This window comes from Bemisia tabaci, chromosome 9, assembly GCF_918797505.1.
Source record: "Bemisia tabaci chromosome 9, PGI_BMITA_v3".
Classification (NCBI taxonomy): domain Eukaryota; kingdom Metazoa; phylum Arthropoda; class Insecta; order Hemiptera; family Aleyrodidae; genus Bemisia; species Bemisia tabaci.
The window spans coordinates 4,274,185-4,291,568 of NC_092801.1; the positions used below are offsets into that span (position 1 = coordinate 4,274,185).

Genomic DNA, 17,384 nt, shown 5'->3' on the forward strand with positions numbered 1-17,384 from the left:
ATACACACACTGAACTGAATCCGTTGCATATGAAAATTAAAGAGAGGTCAGCAACTTGCATTTTTGAGGAGTTTAAAATGCCACTAGTCAGCCAAAGTTTAGTGCATTATCTTATGCGAGCAGGCGCGACGTGTAAAATTGATTCGCATTATCTTCCTCGTTGCACGCACTTGTCTCATCATTCACCTCACACTTATTAGGTATGCTGTCGTGATATAGCGAAGAGAGCAGTAAGTGCAAAACTGATGTTTTGAGAAAACGGGCTCAGAGGCATCCGACCGAGGGCTTTACTTACTTGCAGCCGATGGGCCGCCTGTATTTTGCCTCCCCCTTCTCATTCGATTTGAAACATCAATAAAAACCATCAAGTGAACAAGCCGAGGGCGGAGGGGTGCATAAGACGCGTTTACTCGTGTTGGACAGATTTTTTGCGAAAGCCCTATCAACACTCCAAGCAAAAGTTCACGGAACTTGGCGCGTAAGTTGAGTTCCGTAAACCTATCTCTGTGTGGACAAGGCCTTCCATTTAGATGAAATGAACGAAACAATTATGAAAGAACAAACATAAATGTGGATTAATAATTTAAACTTCCGCCGCCGCGCCGCGATGACCGCACTCCGTTTGGCGCAATGTGTGAAGTGGATTGCATTCAACATAGAGGAACCAGCGCGATTACAGTGTTTTCAAAATCGTGCGAATTATTCTTTTTATTTTAAAATCACTCAATATACATACTGAGATGTACACAATAATTTTCCTTTAAAATGGACAATTTTTTGGTGGGTAGCAAGAACTATTTTATATTCTGAGAGACATTTTTAGATAACTATGAAGACGCAACATTTTTACAACGCTGTAATCGCGCTGGTTCTTTTTCGCTAGATGCTATCCAAGTATTCCTACAGACTGGTATGCGCTATGCGTTTCACGCCGACCGCTGCGCTGCTGCACGCTCTGTGTTTCACGCAATGCGTGAAGTATTCATGTAGTTTTGTAGGCGCTATGCGTTTCACGCTGCCCGCTGCTGACCGCACTGAGTTTGACGTGATGCGTGAAGTATTCATGCAGTCTTGTAGGCGCTACGCGTTTCACGCTGCCTGCACTGTCTTTGACGCAATGCGTGAGGTATTCATGCAGTCTTGTAGGCGCTAATATGTGTTACATGCCGACCGCCGCGCGTTTCTCCTTTTCATCTTAAGTTCTCGTCATCGTTGCTCTCTGCACCTCGCCGTTCCAGGCCAAATTCTTCTTTGTCTATCAATTGGAACTGTGTGCATTATGACGTGAGCCCTGTTACGTACGTATTCTCATGAAATTCATGGCTCTTGTCTTAATGTACATAGTTTCGTTTGGCAGAAGTACTTTCAATTTCAATTATCATCCCGCTAGAAATACCCCTGCCGTGCCCTGTTTTTGGTCACCTTATGGCGGTCGGCATGTTACAAGCAGTGAGAAACTGTAGGAGTGAATGACCTCTCTATACATGAGTGTGGAACTTGGTCAGTATGTCATTGTTTTAACAATTATTTTTCATTTTATTTTTTTCCCGTACAAAACGAAAATCTTAATCACCTAATGTATTACGGTGAGTATACATTCTTATCACCTATTGAAACAGTTTTGATTACTTCTTTTCCTTCTGTGTTATTTTGATTGCTTGACAATGTCTATAACACCGGAGATCCATTAGGTCATTATTTCAATTCATCGGCTGCGTCCTAGTCATTAACATTGACAAGAAGATGCACTCGGACTTGATGCTAAGTTTGGAGCTCTTTTGTGACTTTTCGTATTTTAATGAAATTTTTCATTTCAATAGGCCCATCCCCCCCCCCCCCCCTCATAGGGGCGCTTTGATGGCTCGGATGCAAAATAAAGACTTCGTTATCAGACTTGTAGTTTTCGAGGACTCTTTGAAAAAGAAACGGTATGTCCAAGAGCCGCCGAACCTACTCTAAAAAATGAAGGCACGGACCCAATAAATAACCTTTGGACTCCCCTAACTTTTGATAGGGGGGTCCGGTCGACTACCGGGTTGGCGCCAAAACTTTTCTTTTTTTACGCTCTTTCTAACGATGTATCAAATGATAGGAGTTGCCATTTGAAATTTTCGAGGGTTGAAGAACCGGAGAGTACCTCAAAAAGTTTCCTTCTCGATATGAGGAAGGACGCCACAAACCGCAAGTCGATATCGTAATTAGAACGGAAGTTATGGCCAGTGATGCATAACTTTTGAATAAACCCTGTATTTATTATTCCTATACGATATATTCCTGTGTGATACTGCCGTGCTAAGGAAGAAAAATACTGCAAACTCAGCGCTTTCAGCACTCTCAGATGAAACAATAAACATTTGCGTGAAAATTCTCCATCTTCAATAAATAATAACATAATTTAAATGTTTCTCTTCATTATTTACAGCCATGCTGACGTGCTAAGGAAGAACGCCGCATAAGCTTTCAGACGTTGCCACATTTCCTCCGAAACAAAACGAATTTACTATTTCAACTTACTTTTTCTTCAAATTTGTCGGGCGATTTCGTTCGCAGTTTAATCTAAAATATCTGAAAATTTCAAGAAAAAAATGCACAACTTTCCTCAATAATACATGTTTTATCCGAGAAAAGGCAAATCTTGAATGTTTATACGACGTTCTTCCTTAGCAAGGCAGCATGGCACTGGCTCCCTCATAAAAGAACCTAAAGAACTGCCGCTGAAAGGGGAGGTTCTCCGAAAATTGACGGCAGTGCGTTCTTCCGATTTTTCAGGCGATTTCGTTCGCAATCCAATCTAGAATATCTGAAAATTTCAAGAGAAAACATGCACTGGAAAAAAAAACACATTGGATCTTGAGTCCAGACTCTTGGAAACATCGGCAAGAAAAAGTACTCTTGATTCAATCAGATTTAAGCTTAAATCAAAAGGAAATCCGCTCAAATTAAGAGGTTTGGTTCTTGATTTAAGCTTAAATCTGATTGAATCGAGAATATTTTTTCTTGTCGATGTTTTGAAGAGTCTGGACTCTAGATCCAATGAGTTTTAAGCACCAAAAAGCAGGCACAATCTAAAAGTGGTCGCGGTTTTTTTACATAGAAAAAAAAAATGGTTGTCTTCTTAAGCCGTATTACACTGAAAAGAGCCAAGCCACATTTTGGGGGTAAATGTGTAAGAGGTAATTTTGAGCTACATCAACTATTTTTTCTCTTCTTTTTTACACTTCAAATACCTCCGAACACGGGGTAACGTTTAGTGTGCGATTGAACGCAAGTAGATCATTGTGTTTTCCATGAGCGGGAAGTTTGAATTTTCGCACATAAAAAAGGTTATTATCTAGCGTCCGGAGTTAGTATCGGTAACTTTCGTCCCATACACTGGAACAAAAACACATTTGATCTAGAGTCCAGACTCTTAAAAAACATCGACAAGAAAATGTACTCTTGATTTAATCAGAATCTAGCTTAAATCAAGAACCAAGCCTCTGAATTTAAGCAGATTTCATTTTAATTCAAGCTAAAATCCGATTGCATCATGAGTATTTTTTCTTGTCGATGTTTTCACGAGTCTGGACTCTAGATCAAATGAGTTGTTTTTCCAGTGTGCGTAATATTCCTGAAAAAAACATGTTTTATCCAAGAAAATTTGGGAAGTCTTGAATGTTTGTACAGCGTTCTTACTAAGCACGGCAGCACTGGTTACCTCATAAAAATACCTGAAGAACTCCCGCTGAAAGGGGAGATACTCCGAAAATTGACAGCAGTGCGTTCGAATGCGTCATCAGTCAATCTCAACGAGTCAGTCACACCTCCTCGGCGTTGGGTCCAGCACTCCAGCGGCTGCCATCCTCGTGGTTTTCCTGAACAGAAGTCAGATTGCATCATCGAATTAGCATACTATACTGCCGTGCTAAGGAAAAACGCCGTATGAGCCTTCAGGTGTTGCCAAGTTTCCTTCGATAAAAACCGAATTTACTGGGCAAATTGCGAATATTATTCTCCAAAAGTTTCAGACAATTTTGTTCGCAATTTAATCTAAAATAACTGAAAATTTCAAGGAAAAATATGCATGAATGTTGTCAAAAATACATGTTTGTATCAGGGGAAATTTGGCAACTCTCGAATGTTCATACGGCGTTCTTCCTTAGCACGGCAGTATACACCGCTGTGAACGGGAAATTTCCAGGAACTCCTCCTGATCTGGCACGGCCAACAATGAGTCCTCTCCGCTTGATGACGGGTCAAAATGTCTTTGACTGGGGGATTTTTCGCCCCCCGGGCACGTGACTGAAAAAACGTGTTCGACACATCAAACCGAGGAGCGTTTTAACTGTTTCCTATAAAAACTCCGGTCCACGAACCGGAGTCAACAGTTTCCCTCCGTTTAGTTTCCTCACCTGGTTAGAAGCTGCGAATCTGATCGACGATGGACTTTCGACTAATAGTGAGTAGAATATTTTATTTGATGTGAAGTGAAAACTGGAAAAATAGTTAGGGAACTTTCTTTTAAAATCATTTTATTTTAATTTTTTTTTATTTACGTTTTGTAACTCAAAGGATTTTTTTTTTTTTTTTTTTTTTTTGGAATGCATTTCGGTGTTTTCGGTGATTACAATAAGGAATAAATGCGTGATCTGGTGACATTTATTCCATATCTATAAACACTGGAAAAAAAACACATGGATCTATAGTCCGGACTCTAAAAAACATCGACAAGAAAAAATACTCTTGATTCAATCAGGATCTAGCTTAAATCAAGAACCAAGCCTCTTAATTTGAGCGGAATTCGTTTTGATTCTAGCATAAATCTGATTGAATCAAGAGTCCTTTTTCTTGTCAATATTTTCAAGAGTCTGGACTATCAATGGTTCTGAATAATGGTGATTTGTAATTTATTCCAAGTGTTTTTCGTATTTCAAAGAAGTGTACCTTATTATCGATTAAAAATTTACTTCCTGAAAAAAGAAAAAAAAGACCTGAAACTCATTTGAATAGAAAAAAGCCTTCCATTCACAACAAAAATTATTTTAGGATACAAGGGAATATGTTTTGTTTTGGTGTAGGAAAAACGTTTTTTGACCATTTTTGCAGTGAATACTAGCTCGAAGCTGGAGAGTTGTTGGAATAATTTGGCAGGAGGAGTGTAAAATATCCAAAACATATAATTTTCGTGGCAGTTCATTCATTTATGTTCCGCTGTATTCTACCGCAAAAAGCCGATACTAAATATCAGATTTTGCAGTTATCTTCACACATACAACTCCATTGCACAAAAACTTAAAATTCATCGCATTTAAGTATTTTACATTGAATTTATGGTGTCTCGTAGTAACTCTAAACATATGAAGAATGAGTGCTCGCTAGATTTTTTGGGAAAGAAAATTTTGATGGAGAAAATTTGAGATCGCAGAATTAGCGTGTCTATTTTGCGATAAAAATAGGGAACTGATATGAAGTGTATCTTCGTCTGATTGAAACACTTTTTATGATTCAAAAGGAAATATTTTCAAATTCAAGAATATTACTGCATTGACCAAAGAATAAAATTTTTGCGAACTCATTTGCATTTAAAACAATTTCCCTGAACAGGTTTCAGACTTCTGGCTTCATCATCAGCCGCTTTTCAGCGAATTGGATGGATGTGTTCCCCACGCGTCGTAAAACTAAACTCGTTTTACTTCTTCTACCTTACATAACCGAAGAACCATTCTTGGCAGCACTGATTAATCCAATTCACTGAAAACTGCCGATGATGAAGCCATGCAGAGAGCTCTGTTCCAACGTCTAAAAATCTGGCAGATGTTTCTTCTTTTCAAAAGGAGTAACTACCAGTAAGACTTCCTACGTGAAGTACTGTCATAATTTTCTCGCGAACATTTAGAGATGTCTTACGTAAGGCTGACAATATAGCGGCAAAAAAAAGTAGACAGATTTTAACTCACCCCCTCTCTTCAAAATAAAATAAAATGAATGCCAATGTCGTAGAAAGCGCAATAAAGATTGCAGGTTTTGATCCCAGTCGCCTCAAGTACAAACGAGATAAATGAAATTGTAATTTTCATGAATCAAATACTTGCATCCAACCCACGTGTATTTTTCGTTTATGCTAATACTAAAGTCGCTTCATTTCAATGTACCTACTACAACATTTGGACTAAATTTTGCGATGAAAAACTATACTCTTGCTGGTTAAGAGTAAGAACGACGTGTATACAATTGGTTTTCCCAAGCATATTTCAGTGTTTTTAGGGATGAGCCAGAAAATTTAGTTCCTAATGGACCACAACTAAATTTCCTCGCTTTAGATTACGCGAGATGCGTTTTCTCAGTAAAAAAAAATAAATTACTTTGAGTTACAATACCAACCCCTCTTCCCCCGAAAAAAAAATTAAAAAAAATTTTCACTTTAAAAATTGTCTTTAAATGAAAAATAATTTTGTTTCAATCGTAAAAAAGTTACAAACTTCAGCTAGAGCAGAATGGGCAGTTATTCCTTACAGAAAAGGGTTTCATAATCACAATGAGCGCATTAAAAGAGTCTGAAATAAACTCCTAACTTCACAGGTTGCGTTCTTTAAAGCTCCACGCTTATCAACAACGATAATACTGCACAGGTGAACATGTTTTAAGAGGAGCCATTCTATCCAAACTTTGCGCACTAGGATGCTACACAATATTCAACATGCCTGACGCGCTTCCTCGCGCAAATCGGAAAGAAGCACTGTAGTCTTTATAAACGCAAGGAAAGTCTAAACATAAACACGCCGAATGAGTATACCCCGTCATGTCATGTGAGATTTCGTCGGCGGTTGGCTTCGACGATATTGAATATTGTGTAGCATCCTGGTGGGATAGGGATGGAAGGAACGACTCCTCTGGGGAAATTTTCACCTGCGCTGTAGTATCGTTTTTGAAGCGGGACACGTAGATAAAACACATATTTCTTACGCAGATTGCGAATATAGGAGTGTAATTTCAGACTTTCTCATGCGTTCATCGTGATTTTGGAGCGATTACTTCCTGTAAGAACTGACTCTTCTTTCTGCTCCAGCTGAAGTTTGCACCAGGCCAATTCCAAAATGAAGTCCACTTGGACCGCATTCAGCAGAAAGGAGCCAAGCCACATCAGCTATTGCCAAATTTAATTGGGCAATTTAATTGTGTACCTACACCAAGACGTTTGGGCGGATTCCTTTGAAAATTGTAGACAATTTGCTGCGTACTATGCAGAAAATACACTGAAATTTGCACCAAAATCCGCACATCCATTTATAGGTGAAAAATTAGATTGCCTTTGAAAAATGGCAATACTGCCGTGCTAAGGAAGAACGCCATATGAACATTTGAGAGTTGCCAAAGTTCCTTCAATAGAATGTTTATTTTTAAGGTAAGTTATGAATATTTGTTCCAGAAACTTTCAGGAACTTGAAGTAAAATCTCAGACAACCTTATTTTAGGAATTTGAAGAAAAATATTCATAAGTTTACCAGGAAATTTGTGTTTTATAAATGGAAATTTGGCAACCTCTAAAGGTTCGTACGTCGTTTTTCCATAGCACGGCAGAATAGCTGATGTTCCTTGGTTCCTTTCTGCTTAGCGGGATCCATTTAGGAGAGAACAGTGGAAAAACAAGGGGGGAAACGGGAAACAAGGCTAAAATACACAATTCATAAAAACCGAGACGTTTCGACTCACAAGTGAGTCATTTACACTCCCTTTCTCTCGGATCCCGGCCACCACGATGTAGGGCTCAGGTTTTCATCGTTTTTTTTTAAAAGTTATCTTGTATTTCCGACTGAAAATGACTCAGTTGTGAGTCGAAACGTCTCGGTTTTTATTAATTGTGTATTTTAGCCTTGTTTCCCGTTTTTTCCCCTTGTTTTTCCACTGATATCATTGTCTCGGGCTGCTCTTAAAAGTTTGTATCTATTTAGACAGGAAACACATTGAATCTAGAGTCCAGACTCTTGAAAACATTGACAAGAAAAAATACTCTTTATTCAAACAGATTTTTGCTTGAATCGAAACGAAATCCGCTTAAATTAAGAGGCTTGGTTCTTGATTTAAGTCAAAATCCGATTGAATCAAGGTATTTGTTCTTGTCGATGTTTTTAAGAGTCTGGACTCTAGATCCAAAGTGTTTTTTTTCCAGTGTAGGAGGGAACGAGTTATTCCAAGAGCAGAATTCTAACACCCCTTCCCCTTTCTTTTTCGTTTTCTAGGCCACCTTTTTCTTCGCGCTCATGAGCCTGGCCATGTTCGTCTCTGCCGCACCAGAGCCCAACCCTAATCCTCGCGGATGGGGCGGTGGCCGTGGCGGCTACGGTGGCGGTTACCATGGTGGTTACGGCGGCGGCTACGGCGGACACCGCGGTGGCGGATACGGTGGACATCACGGCGGATACGGTGGTCATCGCGGCGGATACGGTGGTCATCACGGAGGCGGATGGAGAGGCTAGGAGCTTGTCAACCCGAAGAACCTCCGCGGAGAGCAAAGGCGTGCCCGTTCTCCGAATACCTGAGAATTCTGAGAAATTCTGGACTGAACAAAGTGATCTACGAGAAAAGAGCGTATTTTTAACCTCAGAAACTGAGGGACTTAAAAATCAACGTATCATTCCGAGAATGTGTACTTAAGGATGTCTTATTATTTGTGCTGTGATATTGTTGAGCAACAGGCACTGGAGTGCACATTTTTCGATTTCAAATGATAATGGTGCTATCTATCCTCTGAATTTGGAATTATTTATTTCCTTCATTGTAATATACTGTGACTTCTCCAATTAGTAATTTATTTCATACACTTTTTAACAAAAAAATAAATTCAAGTAATTTGACGTCTGTGTAGTTATTTTGTGTAATTAAAGTCCAGAAACAGTAACTGAGTATGTTCCGGACTGTCCGTCGGATTTTAACCAAACTTCATCTCACCAGCGAGTTTTTCATATTAAGAACGAACCCAAATCGACAAAGTCCATCAGCATCTAGGTATTCATAATCAACAATTCTCAAATTTATCAGGTCAATCTTCCAGCCTTATAATACTCATGGAACGAGCCGTACTGGACCAAGTTCATCAGCATCTATTCATAATCAACAATTCTCAGATTTATCGGGTCCATCTGGCTCAAACCGAAGGTTTAATGGAGTTATGAGCTACCTATTAAAGTTTCCAAGTTTTATCCGACATCTCAAATTGACTCCATCCACTGTGCGGCGAGATTAAATTTTGCACTCGATTCTGTTTGCCATAAAAGCTTGCTAAAAAACCGCAACTGATCATTTTCCTTGTGTATATAATTTAATTTAACTGTTATTCCAGTAGACTGGACGAAACCAATTATCGAAATCGATGGAGGTCTCGTTCAAATTTAAAACCCTTCCAACTAGCTACAAGAGAAAATCACATTTGTGGGAGAATAAAAGGAAACCAAATAAATTTAAAAAAAAAAAAAAAAAAAAAAAAAAAAAAAAAAAAAAAATTCGGAGTCGCACCGATGGTGGTCCGCATACCAGAAACGCTTTTGCTGATTAACTTGAATAAATCGTCACAAGTTACGTGTTTTTTTTGTTTTTTTTTTTAAAAAATTAAATTTCTTTTATTATCGTAACTTGTGCGGAAATAAAGCTTCCCTTTTAAAAAAGGGAACATATAGAAGGTAGATACATAGACATGGACAGACATGTAATTTAGGAGAAAATGCATGAAGGTGCTGTAAGGTGCATTGGACGCCATATTTTGTGTCAGAACGGCATAAGATATATCGCATCAATCGGTGCCATTTTTTTCAGCTACTCGTCATTTTTCTCCAATTTTGAGATCACAATTCTGTTGTCAGGAGACTAAAGCACTCACTTATCAATTTTAACATAGAAATTAAACGTACTAAAGGCGTGTTTTTTTTTTAGAGAGAGAAAACATCGCATTCGATACGGATATCGAAATTGCACTCGAATGCGATATTTTCTCTCTAAAAAAACCACGCCTTTATTACGTCGTGTTTCTTTGTTAAAATTGGTAAGGGAGTGCTTTAGTCGCCTGACAACAAAATTGCGATCTCAAAATTGGAGAAAAATTACGAGTAGCTGAATATATGGAACCGATTGATGCGATATATCGCATGCCGTTCTGACACAAAATATGGCGTCCATCGAATCACCTTAAACTCTGGCCAGTGCTCCCATTTTCCCGAACTATTTCCGAATTCCGGAACTTTTGGAGATTTTCCTGGATTTATCCCGGAACTTTTAAAATTCCCGAAATTTGCTGTGTCTTCTGCATTTTCCGGAACTTTCTTGGTATTTTTGAAAAAATCTAAAATGAATGGAGATGTTGCATGTGTGAGGGCTTTGCGATTTGACCATCGATTCTTACGTAAAAGTTCACGAGAAACACGATGGTGCCACTGGTTTTCTCTGAAATCATCTCCCAAGCTCAATAAAAGCTCTCGAAGTGAGGCCAAAATGGAGGGGTTATCCCACCCTACCCTGAGAGTCCACCTCTACATCAAAACAAACTCTCTATACATAGATAGGGAGCAAATACATTAGCAGGGTTGCAACTTTATTTGGGGAATCCAAAACTGAAAACACGGCAACCCTGCTAATATATTTGCTCCTTATCTTTGCATGGAGAGTTTATTTGATGTAGAGGTGGACTCTCAGGGCAGGGTGGGATATCCCCTCCATTTTGGCCTCACTCTGAGAGCTGTTTCTGAGCTTGGGAGATGATTTCAGAGGAAACCAGTGGCACCATCGTGTTTCTCGCGAACTTTTACAAAAGAATCAATGGTCAGATCGCAAATCCCTTACAAATGCAACATCTCCATTGTGGAACTTTTAACGGTCATGAAGTGTGAGAAATTGGAGCAAAAAAGTTTCAAATCCCGGAATTTTTGGCGGACATGGAATGGGAGCGCTGCTCTGGCGACCTTTCTAACATGCGGAATTCTTTCTGCGAAAGGAAATTGGTTCGTAACCTCTGGAATCTGGACGCTACTCACATGTTACACATTTCCATGTTAGAGAATGCGACCGAGGTTGCACTTTCATTTTCCTTTGGTCCGGCAACGCAGTAAGGAAATTGAACTGCATTTTGCAATTTGGAACTATTATATATAACTATATATATAAGTCCGGCTCATTTGAAAACATACTTATGTGCATAAGGAAACTAATGGCACATACGTCGTTTTTAAGCCGGGCTAGAATTTATAGATCCAAATTGCAAAATGTAGTCCAATTATCCATGTATTTATTCCCATCTTCCCATGTAACTAACTGTGTCAATTCTCACAAGTACACGCTCGAATATCGTGAAGAGCGAAAGGAGTGAAATTGTTCAATTTTTTAGATTAGACAATTCTGCACCGGAAAAAGAATGTGATGGCCCGACCCGGTATTAATTTATTTCCTTTTTTTCTGGCAAAAACGTATCTGCCTTGGAAATTTTCCGCCCTTGCCTACGTGCGATGGTTAAATTGCCCGCATTATATAAACTCCGACTCCCAATCCAGAAGCATTAGTTTTTCCCAGTGACGACCGATTGCTTTCTTGTCTTAGTGGGACTCAGTGAATCAATTTCAAGATGAAAATTCAACTTCTGGTGAGTTAGTTTGCGGATAATATCTCTTGACATTGTTTAGGGTAACTTTGAGGTGACATACCTAAGAATAACGTTTGATAAGCCTAGTCAAACTAAGTTTTCTTCATGGATTAAACTCATCGTGCTTCTGTGAGCCTGAAATAATAGAAATTATTACGGAGTACACCGACTTGCATGACTTTAGAAAGTTTAAAACGATAAATTTAAAACTATCTAATTTATGAACAAACACATTCTGACATTTCGAAAAGAAAATCTTCGTCCAATTATTAAATTTTTTAATTTACTTTACTTAGGGCAAATTCACCCGATGGCATTTATTCCCGGATACTTGCACTTTTAAAAATATCGGAGTAAAATGTGGAACTGGAGAGAGTATATTGCCATGAAAAGTTGCAACTTGAAAGTTTATTTTGTTATTTTCAATATTCGAAATTGATTTGAATTCAATTTTATTTCTTCCATCGACACACATATCGTCACTCTGACGCAGTTTAATTAAGCCCAAAACAATAGAATCGTATGGAGGATAGAGGTCACCCCAAAATTCATAAACGCTCTTACGTCTGAAAAGATAACCTGAACTATATCAAATTTATGTGATCTTTATGTAAAATGCATTTTTGCTGTCAAAAATCGGATATACGCGTTATTATTTAAAAAAAAAATCCGACTTGATATAAATCGCATTTCGGATTTTTCCATCGCACATTCAGGTTCACTTTATTTGGTCAGGTTGTAAGAAATTCAAACAAGGTCCACGTCTTGCAATCAGGAACTACGATTACTGGCTATTTGTATTAACAGTGTCTTTAGTGTCCCTATTCATACTTCGTGCTTGCTTTTGTGAATGAGCTCAACATTTAACACCCTTTTTGCGAAGTGCAACCGAATTATTGTCTTAATGTTTGTTTGGTACAACCTTGTTGTACTCTGTGCTGATCAGTGGCATGCTGTGTGTGTAGTTAAGAATCGTTGAATTTTCTCATACCCTGATGATAACGTCATTTTCACACTGAAAAAAAAGTAGCTCGGATCAAGCATGATAATTCTTGAATTTGCCGCCAAGAATTGTCTTCATCTTGCTTTAAGCTGAATTTTTCTTGATTCAAGAAAAATAATGCTTGGGTTAAGCAAAAAAGTAGTTTATATTAACCAGCAAAATTCTTGATTTAAGAAGAAATATTTCTTGGCGGCAAATTTAAGATTCTTTTTTTCCCAGTGCAATTAGATGCCTTCATAAGAAGGCCTCGAAATTATGGTCCCTCCTTTTCCTCAGCTTCTTTTGGAACAAAATTATTTTTTCCCCTGAGTTTAGAATTCACTAATTTTTCATTCTTCAAACTTCCCGCAAAAGCACCGAATCTACGTGTATATTCAATATACATATGAAAGTGACACTATACGTGTTGTTAAAGGTCATCCACTGACAGAGTCAATAATTTGGAAAATCTTTAGCATACGGGCTGCTAAATTTCGGGAAGAAATTCTGAGGGTAGTTAGGGCACTAATAGAGAAAGATAACTGAGAAATTTCAAGTGTCGGAAATGAATATTAAGAAAGTTACGAGCTTTGAAAGCTTCGAAAATAACACACAAATCGTCGCTGCTCAGCGACGAGAACTACACAGTAGGGTGGCCCACAAAAAATGAATTTCGGAAATTTATAGCCGTAACCCCCTAAATCGGTTACAGCATGTTCAAAAACACGGAAAATGAAATTTGGGGTCAATCGGACAAAATTAACCCGACGCGCAGTTGCGATTTATCCCCGCAAAAATACCGAATTTTTACTGTTTTTCGGTAATTTTTCGCTCCCAAAAAATAAAGTCGGAGGGGTCTGCAAATTAAACAGAGGGCAAAATTAGTTCATAAACTACACTCTAGTGAAGTTTTGGACCCCCTCCATGCTTTTGACCCGACGCGCGGTTGCCATTTTCACGCATGAAAATAGCGAATTTTTGACTGTTTTTGATGATTTTTCCCTCTCGATAAATTAACGTTACAGATGCCTAAATTGTAATCAGAGTGTAAAATTAGTAGCTAAGATGCTCCCAATGCTCCCCTTCTGATAATTTTGACACGCTGCGACGTTGCCACTTTTCTGAGCAAAATCGTGAATTTCGACTAATTTCAATATCATCTCTCTAGACCTAAAAAAAAACTCAGGAGCCATCGAAAAAGTGCGCTAAAACACGGTAATTATATCATGAGTATCTTTTTTGAAAATTTGGACCCTGTAAAATGTTTTGGTCGGCGTGAAGTTACCACTTGGCAAACAGTGGTTGACGGTAATAGTCAATTTTCATACGTTAAATACGTTCAATTACATTGGATACTGTGCAATACTTTCGTGGTGGAATAGTTGCATTGGCACCTACAAACCTAACAGGGATACTTCACTCATTGCGCAATGCATGCAGTATCCCTGTTAGGTTTGTAGGCGCCAATGCAACTATTCCACCACGAAAGTATTGCACGGTATCAAATGTAATTGAAGGCGCACTAACGTACGAAACTTGACTGTTACCGTCATGGTGTCAGGGGGTATTTTTTAAAGAGGAACTTGAAACTGTTCGGTTCAAATAAAATATGTTTTTCAGGCCTGAGAACCGAACGTGAGTCCAGAAATCCGGCGAGTCTTGCAACTGGTATGACTGACCGAAGTTTCGGTTATCTGAACTGCGAGATCGGTTCCAGAGACTGAAATTCCCGTTACCTCAGCGGATGACATCAATTACTTAGAATGAAAAAGTTACTTGGACTGAAAACTTTACAGTTCCACAGAGACCGTAATTTATATTCTGTGTGCTTCATCGAATTTTCATTTCGGGTTAATAACCTTTTGTGTGCACCCAAAACGAGGTGAAGTTGATGTAACATGGTGGATGTATAAAAAGTACCGGAGACCTTATGAAATGTTGAATAACCCACCACAGTAGTTAGTTTTACATCTTGGCATCGCTAAAGCAACCAATGTAGCGGATAATTCAGCAATTCATGAGTTCTCGTACACCGTTTATACATCCAGAATAGTAAACCATTTCCTCTTTTTTTCGATGTGTTAAATTTTACGGCGTATGAAATTGGATTTGACCGATCACAAATAACACTATTTCGATAATATATAATATAAAGAACAAAAAAAATAATTGATGGCTTAAGGAGATTCGATGGACGCCATATTTTGTGTCCGAACTGCATGCGATATATCGCATCAATTGGTTCCATTTTTTCAGCTACTCGCCATTTTACTCCAATTCTGAGATCTCAATTCTGTTTTCAGGAGACATAAACACTCACTTACCAATTTTAACAGAAAAATTCAACGTAATAAAGACGTGGTTTTTTAGGAGAGAAAATATCGCATTCGATACTGATTTCGAAACTGCACTCGAATGCGATATTTTCTCTTCAAAAAAAAAACCACGCCTTTATTACCTTGAATTTCTTTGTTAAAGTTGGTAAGTGAGTGCTTAAGTCTCTTGACAACAGAATTGCGATATCAAAATTGGAGAAAAATGACGAGTAGCTGAAAAAATGGAACCAATTGATGCGATATATCCCATGCCGTTCTGACACAAAGTATGGCGTCCATCGAATCACCTAAAACTGGTGTTAAAATGTCAGAGCGACTGAAAAAAATGATTGAATTGATTGCTAAAATGTGCTATGTTGATTTCAGACAACATTGTTTTTCGTGCTGATGAGCTGTATGGCCATGTTTGTCTCGGCTGTACCTGAACCGGAACCTGTGCCAGCGGCAAATCCTGAACCCCAATACCATCGCGGTGGCTACGGTCGTGGAGGCTACGGCCGTGGCGGCTATGGTGGATATGGAGGTCGCCGTTATGGACGTCGCTGAAACTGTGACTATATAAGGTTTCCCAATTATTTATACACAGTTTTTCAAGCGAACCATCGAGATTCTACACAAAATATAATCAGACGGAGCGCGTATAAACCCTCTAATATCGCCGCTCCGTTAACTTTCCGAGTCGAAAATCGCAGAAGTTGAGAAGCTTTGGAAATGGTCTTCAAGAGCAGGGCGAAAACTTGGAAAACAACTATCTTGCTTTGTTCAGGATTTCACATTTTTGTTAAGTTCTCAAGGTGTTTACTTTGGCTTTTCAGCGCACAATATGTTAAGGAGTTATTTGAATAAATGTTTTTGTTAACGCATCTTGACTGAGTCTTTTTTTTAACGTAAAGGTCTTCGTAGGTGTATAGGAATCTTCTTTTCTTGGTATATATTTCCAGATCTTCAAATTTTTCTTCGAAGGTGGTCTTGATGACAAGTTGTAGTCTAGTCAAAAGTCGCTTAATAGAATTACTGGAGAGCACATTTTCTGGTATCTCAAAAATAAACTGGGAGTGGTACCTACTTTGGAATTTATTTTTGACACCCCAGTAACGAAAAACTGCGATTGGGTACTGATAGAATAAACTCCCTGATGGATAGCATGCACGAAATGGCAGTCATTCCGTCTAGAAGAGTACGTGTCTATGCCATACAGAATCCTGAACGTCCAAAAACACTGAAAATCACCATTTGAAATAACATACTATTAACACTAAAACCCTCTTTAAAGTGTGCAACTTTATACATCTTGCAAAAATAAAATAAAAAATAAAAAAATAGAGAAAAAAATAAAAGAATAAATGGCTTTTACTCTCACGGCAAAAACTTTTCATATAACTGGGAAATTTCTGCAAATCTCAAATTGTGATCTTCTTTCGGTTCATTCATAGATAACATGTGACTTTCACTATAATAGCAATGCAGTTTCACTGATGGTAGCTTCTTGCAAAGTTTTCTGTCCAAAAATGGAAATGCAAAAACGTCCTAAGACCTCGTGTGATTTGATAGGAACTGGTGTGCAAAAATAAATAAAGAAAAATGCACGTCAATGGGGGAAAAAATTGCAATTTTAGTGCACTAAAAATCGTGATTTCAGTTTAATATTTTCATTGCGCCGCGCTACTTGAAATGTTGACAGAAACCTTTTTCAAAAAACCTGCACACATCACTGAAAATGAAACCAATTTTTATTAAATATATGTGAAGGTTTTCGAAATTTTCAAAAAACCTTTCTACCCGAAATATTCCAGTTAGGCATTCAATCTGTTTGGCCGCGCACTGGAAAAAAAAAGAAAAACACATAGGATCTAGAGTCCAGGCTCTTAAAAACATCGACGAGGAAAAATACTCTTGATTCAATCAGATTTAAGCTTAAATCGAGAACCACGCCTCTTAATTTGAGCAGATTTCCTTTTCATTTAAGCTTAAAGCTGATTGAATCAAGAGTTCTTTTTCTTGTCAATGTTTTCAAGAGTCTGGACTCTGGGTCCGATGGGTTTTTTTTCCAGTGCGCGCTTAAATGTTGGAATTGTAGGTTTACAAACAGTAGTAGCTGTACGCAAAACTGGAACCTGAGAATACTCCTATAGCTGTTGTTTATTGAATTTAAATGTTCTCGTCGCGGCAATTTGTATTCCTTTATGATGTTGCACTATCAATGACTTCGTTGCCACTACGAGCCTATAATTAGCGCCGTGCTGATGCCAATTGTAAGTGGATTACGATTTGATTCATCGGAGCTTGATGCCCTGCTCACTCCGATCCCTCTTCATAACAACACGCAATAAATCTTCTCGTCTCTCGCGCAAATCCTCCGTGACTGGTCTGCCGTGGTAAGGAAGAACGCCGTATGAACATTCGAGAGTTGCCAAATTTCCTTCAATAAAATGTTTATTTTTGAGGAAAATTTTTCATATTTTTCCTT

General features: G+C 38.4%; 2 protein-coding genes across 2 annotated transcripts; both read left to right on the forward strand.

Annotated features, from left to right (window-relative positions):
* The first annotated feature begins 4,264 nt into the window (after positions 1-4,264).
* On the forward strand, positions 4,265-8,831 carry LOC109043186 (uncharacterized). The gene is made up of 2 exons (XM_019060343.2): positions 4,265-4,438; positions 8,217-8,831. Exons 1-2 carry the CDS (start codon positions 4,421-4,423, stop codon positions 8,451-8,453), a joined length of 255 nt encoding a protein of 84 aa, XP_018915888.2. The 5' UTR covers positions 4,265-4,420; the 3' UTR covers positions 8,454-8,831.
* A 2,613-nt stretch (positions 8,832-11,444) lies between these two features.
* On the forward strand, positions 11,445-15,780 carry LOC109040477 (uncharacterized). Its single transcript, XM_019056473.2, has 2 exons — positions 11,445-11,599; positions 15,284-15,780. The coding sequence occupies exons 1-2, from the start codon at positions 11,582-11,584 to the stop codon at positions 15,461-15,463; spliced, it is 198 nt and encodes a 65-aa protein (XP_018912018.1). The 5' UTR covers positions 11,445-11,581; the 3' UTR covers positions 15,464-15,780.
* The last annotated feature ends 1,604 nt before the right edge of the window (positions 15,781-17,384 follow it).